The sequence below is a fragment of the Lynx canadensis genome, chromosome E1 (genome assembly GCF_007474595.2).
Source record: "Lynx canadensis isolate LIC74 chromosome E1, mLynCan4.pri.v2, whole genome shotgun sequence".
Taxonomy (NCBI): Eukaryota; Metazoa; Chordata; class Mammalia; order Carnivora; family Felidae; genus Lynx; species Lynx canadensis.
Genome location: NC_044316.2, coordinates 56,893,745 through 56,899,744, shown reverse-complemented (window position 1 = coordinate 56,899,744; position 6,000 = coordinate 56,893,745). Strand labels below are relative to the sequence as shown.

General features: G+C 65.2%; 1 protein-coding gene across 2 annotated transcripts; it reads left to right on the top strand.

The window, feature by feature from the left end:
- The first annotated feature begins 330 nt into the window (after positions 1-330).
- Positions 331-5,919, top strand: LOC115501324 (probable low-specificity L-threonine aldolase 2). 2 transcript variants are annotated; one of them, XM_030296356.1, is made up of 7 exons: positions 525-726; positions 2,236-2,319; positions 2,865-2,953; positions 3,371-3,556; positions 4,250-4,387; positions 4,637-4,829; positions 5,386-5,919. In XM_030296356.1, exons 1-7 carry the CDS (start codon positions 525-527, stop codon positions 5,679-5,681), a joined length of 1,188 nt encoding a protein of 395 aa, XP_030152216.1. In that variant the 3' UTR covers positions 5,682-5,919. The 2 variants fall into 2 exon arrangements, with proteins under 2 accessions (XP_030152217.1, XP_030152216.1); XM_030296357.1 differs by lacking the exon at positions 4,250-4,387 and having other exon boundaries at positions 331-726.
- Positions 5,920-6,000: the final 81 nt, after the last annotated feature.

The following is a 6,000-nucleotide window of genomic DNA, read 5'->3' as shown; positions in this document are numbered from 1 at the left end:
CATGAAGTGGGACGCTCAGACCGCTTGTGCCATCCTCTATCCCTCTGCCTGGCATTTAGGCCATGCCTGACACGCAGGAGGTCCTCAAAAAAATCCATATCGAAAAAAGCAGATGGCGGGATGCTGTTTTTTAGGGGCGACGGAAAGTAGTGGTTCAGAACGGGACCCTGGGGACTCCGGGGACAGCCGGCCGGGCCACCTCCGCCACATGTGACTGTAGGCATTAGCTGGTGCACGGCTCAGTTTCCCCGTCTGTGACTCCCTCTCCCCCAGGCCCATCTCGCGCCGTGTCCACCCCGCGAAGCCCGAACTACAACTCCCAGCGTGCCTCGGCACCCTCCTGCCCGGGCCTGCGCAGTGCCCGCCGGGACGAAGTCCGAACTACAACTTCCAGCATGCCGCGGGCGCTCCCGCAGGCCCTGGTCAGCGGCCGAGGTCGAGGTCGGGGAAGCCGTGCCGACCCTCGCCGCTCCGGGTAGCGCTCGCTCGGGAGGGTCGGGGTGGGGTCGGGAGCTGCCCCCGCCATGCTTCGTGGACTGGCTCGGGCCGCGGTCCAGCGGCAGGGGGCCCTCCGGACGCGGGGGTCTGGGGGCGGGGCGGGGGTCCCGGTGCACGTGGTGGACCTGCGCAGCGACACGGTGACCAAGCCCGGGCCGGCCATGAGGCGCGCCATGGCCGAGGCGGTCGTGGGGGACGACGACTACGGCGAGGACCCCACCGTCCGCGGTGAGCCGGGTGTGCAGGCCGGGGCCTGGGGTCGTCGCCGAGACCCCGGGGCGCTGTCCGTGGTGCTGGCGGGAGAGGCGGCCCCGGGCGCGCGGGTGGCGGCTCAGCTGCAGGCTGGGCGTGAAGCTCTGCGGGCCTAGCTGCTCAGTCTGTTAGGGATGCAGAGCCCCAGGTCCCACCCTTCCACCTGCTGAGCCAGAATCGGCACGCTAACAGGGTGCCCAGGTGATGCGTGTGCACACTGAAGTGTCGTGCCACTGCTGGAAGAGATGGGTGTGGTCTCACCTTGCACAGGAGGGCTCTGAGATCAGCATCGCAGTGAGTGTGGCACACAAGGTCTCATACCCAGTAAACGGCAAGGCAGTATGTGAGCCCAGGTCTTTTCTCTAAAACCTGTAGCTCTTGTCCTGGACCCACTGTCTTTCCACGTGAAGATAAACAGAAAGCCGCTCTAGATAAGGGGGTTTTCCACAGCCTGCACCTCTCAAGGAGCGGGCTCCAATAAGCTAGGGAGAGTTTTCAAGTGACACAGTGACAGCACTCCCACCCTGGGTTGACAGTTGCGGACCACTGCTATTGCTGGGGTGCGTACAACCCTCTCCGGTGCCGGGGACAAGCTACAGGTTGCCACTTGAGCCCCCAGGGCCTGTCTGTGGGGCCAGATGGCGTCTGGTGGTCATGAATTTTGCAGACACCTACTGTTGCCTGGAACTTCAAAAATGCTGAGCCCACTGCTTAGTAGGCATACCACCATGGGGTGGGGGAAGTGCTGGGGTTGACATGTGTCCACAGAGAGGGCCTTGAGAACTGGGGGTGAGCGGAGGCGTGGAACTCACAGGGAAGGGGGACTTTGCAGAGTAGCCTCCTGAAGGGTGAGGGGAGCCCCCAGGCAAGGAAGGGAGCCAGCTCACTGGGAGGTGAGGAAGGTGTTTAGGATATGGATAAGGGAATGTGGCTGGAGCGTGGGGTGCCGGGGCCACCCCTGTCCCTGGAGGTGGAGGCAGAAGGCAAATCCCACTGCCCTCGAATGTCATGCTGAAGACTTTGGACTTGATGCCACAGGCAGAGGGGAGCCACAGCAGGCTTCAAAGCAGGAGCCAGAAGCCCCGCTCACCCCCTCCCCGAGTCCCCCCTTCTGAGAGCTCCTGTCCTGTTCTGGGAGAGGAAGTCAGCAGAGAAACCGCAGGGCCCCACCTGCAAGGGGCTGATGGGAAAGGAAGTGAGACAGGTGTGAGGTCTGGATGGGACGGGGGGGTTCAAACCACAGTTTCAATTGGGGGGGGGGGGAGACCGTGGCCCAGGAGGAGGCTGGGTGTAGAGGGTTCAGTGAGGGGCCTCTGGACCCAGATATGCGGTCACCAAGACCACAGACTGTGCAGCTGGCAGACCAGGGCTCTTGTCTGGCTTGGCCACTCACCTCATCACGACATGGGCTCACGGTTATGAGTGATGCAAGGAGACTGCCATTGTTGATGAATCCTCCTTGCACCCCATCCCTCTCCTCCTCAGAGCTGCAGGAAAAGGCAGCCACGCTGCTGGGGGTGGATCGGACCTTGTTCGTGCCCACCAACACCATGGCCAACCTTATCTCTGGTGAGCGGCGTCGGGTGACTCTGCCCTCCAGCCCCTCCCTCCGTGTTTCTCTCCTTGGTGCTGGAGGCGGGGCTGGGACAACATCAGTGGGGTCCTGAGCCATCTGGATTTCTGCTGGGCTCAGTCAGGAGGGCCCCTAGCAAGGGGAGGGGGGGAGGAGAGTGAGGCCAGCGTGTCTGCGCTCCTCCCCCAGCTCCCTCCCCAGAGGCTCTCCCTGGGCCAGCCCTCTCCACACTGCCCTGTCTCCAGGTTCTGGTAACCACAGCCTTCTCTTGCCCCTTAAGGCCTGGGGGGTCTTGCACTGTCCCTTCTGACTTCCCTACATGCTGCCACACCTTTATAAGTTGTCCCTTTGTTAAAAAAAAAATCTCTGGCTCCCCAGTGCGCATGCGCCCTCGGTTTCCTGCTGGGCCCGACTGAGGCTCGTGCCCGGAGCTGCTTGGCCCCAAGGGGCAGCACCGTGGTGGGCTTCCAGTGCAGGAGACGCTCTGCCGGTGGGCCCCGTGGCACTCGGAGCCGACACTGCCCTCCCCCATCTATCTCAGTGATGTGTCACTGCCAGCGCAGGGGCTCCCAGCTCCTCCTCGGGCAGGAGAGCCACCTCCACGTCTATGAGCAGGGCGGGGTGGCTCAGGTAAGGACCCGTCACCCCTCACCTGGGGCCAGCACGAGCTGCTCAGCATTTCTGGTGGGAACCTGCTTTCCAGGCACCGCGATGGGACCTGCAGAGGGAAGAAATGGCCGGGTGGTGGCGTCTCTAAGGAGGCGGGAAGGAGAGCCATCCCCAGACTGACCACATGGGGGCAGCCGCGGCTCCGGCCGCCACAGGGACACCGGCTGTGCTTGGTGTCCTGCTGCCCCCTAGTGGGTACCCAGAGCACGCGGCCCTTGATTGCTGGGGCGGGGGGTGGGGGGAGCACGCTAACCCTCGGGCTGCAGCACAGGGGCAAGGCTCCAGGGTCCAGAGCTGGGGACAAGCAGACAGGACAGAGGTAGGAGGTGACCCTGAGCCCCTGGACCTGATCCCGAATCCCCACCCCAATACCTGCAGATTGCTGGGGTGCACTCCCACCCCCTCCCAGACCTGCCCCATGGGACCCTAGACCTGGCTGAGCTGGAGAGGATGGTCACACGGGGCCTCGGGAGCCCCTACCACCCGGTCTGTGAGCTCATCTGCCTGGAAAACACCCACAGCAGCTCGGGGGGCCGGGTTCTCCCCATCGACTACCTACGCCAGGTAGGCCCTACCCCACTTCTGTGCCCCCCACCCCACCAGCCAGCTCCTGGCTTCCTGTCCCATGGGGCCCCTCTCCGGGGATTAGGTCTCTGACACGGGCCGTGGGTGCCCATCGCAGCCAGAAGTGTTGTGGGAGGACATGTGGTCCCAGGCTGCAGATGTGAAGGGTACTATTGCCCCACTTTAGGCCCCAGAACAGAGACCCGTCCCCCACCCCTCCCTCCCAGGGAGCCCAGAGTAGCACCAGCTTGTGCAGGAACCGTCCCACTCCCCGGTGTGAGAACCTGAGTGCTAAGTCTCCAGACCTGCCCTTTGCCCGTGAGAAGGGCTGAGAAGGGCTGTGAGAAGGGCTGAGAGCATCTCCTTCACGGAGCAGGGGTGCGGCCTGGGTAGGAGGGGCATCTACCGCTCTGGCCACAGCCACCGTAGGCGCGAGATGAAACGCTCACCGTCAACCCCCTTTCCTAGAGGACGGCACCCAGGTCCAGGCAGAAGATGTGTCTGCTCAGGTCCCAGGCGGCCAAGCTGGTCACCAACCCAGCTCTCTTCACTCCGTACCCCCCACCCCCATCCCCCACCCCCGCCGTAGCTCCTCCAGGAACCAAACCCCCCGTGACCTTCTGGAGACCCATCCTCCCTCGGCTCCTGCCCCAAGCCCAGCCCCTCTGACTGTGGCCTGCACTTGGCCCCCAGGTGCGCCTCCTGGCCCAGAGCTGCGGGGTCCGGGTCCACCTGGACGGGGCCCGGCTGATGAACGCTGCGGTGGCTCTGCACGTGCCCCCCGCCCGCATCGTGGAGCACTGTGACTCTGTGTCCCTCTGTTTCTCCAAGGTGGGGAAGCCACCGGCTGCCTCCCAGACACAGGGTGATGGGGGTGCCCACAAGAGGAGTCGGAGCCGGGTGCCTGAGCTCCTATGAGGGCCGCTGCTGGCCCCGGGCCCCTCGAGCCCCAACCCCAGATGGGGCCACGGTGTCTGCCCTTCCCTGTCCCCTTCACATCCCCCTCCCCCCGGGGTGAGAGGACAGAGATGCACACCTGGGGGCGCAGGCACGCGGGACTCTCTCCTCTCTTCCTCCCAGGGCCTGGGCGCACCGGTGGGAGCCCTGGTTGGGGGGCCCACGGACTTCATCGAAGGAGCCTGGCGCCTCCGGAAAGCCCTGGGCGGGGGGATGCGCCAGGCAGGGGTGCTGGCCGCAGCTGCCCTGGTAGGGCTGGCAGACGTGGAGGAGGTGCTGCTGAGGGACCACCAGAACGCTCGGAGATTTGCCCAAGGTGCCCGGACCTCATGCCCCCTCCCTCACCTCCTTTTGCTCCCGGAAGAGTGCCTTGGGGGTCCCCTGCAGCGGGACCCAAATCCCCAGCAGGGCCACATCCTTCTGATTCTGGAACACGGGGGTTAAGCCACCGAGCCATGACGGGTCGGGCCCCCGGGGGCGAGGGTGGTCTCCCAGACCACGGTGATGCGGGGCCCGTACCACTCAACCCTCCACGGGGGTCAGGAATTCTCATTTCCTGCGGGAGCCGGCAGAGTGGAGCCTCTAACTTGGGCCTTACGTTTCCTAATGGAGTCCTCGAAACAGCCCCTTCGTGTCCCCACTTGAAAGAGGGGTAAACTGAGGCCCAGAAAGGTTAACTGATCCGTCCAAGGCCACGCAGCTAGTGCAGCCAAGTCTGTGGGACTCTGAAGTCCGTGTCAGGATTCAGGGTGTCTCTTTGCCCCACTCCCGTCGGGCTGCCCTCTGCCTTTCCCGGGGCGACAGGGCCGGACGGTGGAGGCGGTGGTGGGGTCCTGGGGTCGGGCTCCACTCACCACGGGACCTGGGCCCAGGGCTCCAGGAGCTGGCGTCCCCTATCTGCTCCGTGGATCTCGCCGCCGTGGAGACGAACATGGTGATGGTGACAGTGGACGGGCTGCCGCCCCAGGAGCTCTGCCGGCGTCTGCAGGCCGTGAGCGCTGACGAGGTGGCGCAGACCGGCCGCGCGGTGCGCGTGCTGCTGTTCCCCTGGACCGGGCGGTCAGTGCGCGCCGTGTGGCACCGCGACGTCTCCGCACGGGACACCGAGCTGGCGCTGAGGAAGTGGGGGTTCGTGCTGAAGCAGCTGGGGGCCCTGAGGACGGGGTGACCGGCCCCTGGGCCCCAGCCGGGCTCCAGGCGGGGAGTGGAGGTGTCCCGAGGGAGCAGGAGGCAGGAGAGGCAGTAAAAGGACACCCCGTGTCCCCCTTGTCCCCTTGGACCCCTGGACTTCCCACGCCCGGGGCGAAACCTTCCTCTGGCACTCATTCAGCAAGCCCGGAGCGCCTCCCGTGTCGGGAACGGGGACAGGGACGGGGTGCCACAAATGCCGACAGGAGGGACCCCATTCCAGCCCCTCACCAGAGCCCAGGAAGCAGCCAGGGCAGGGCCTCTGCTCCCAGTGCACGGAAGGGGAAGCGGCCCTGAGC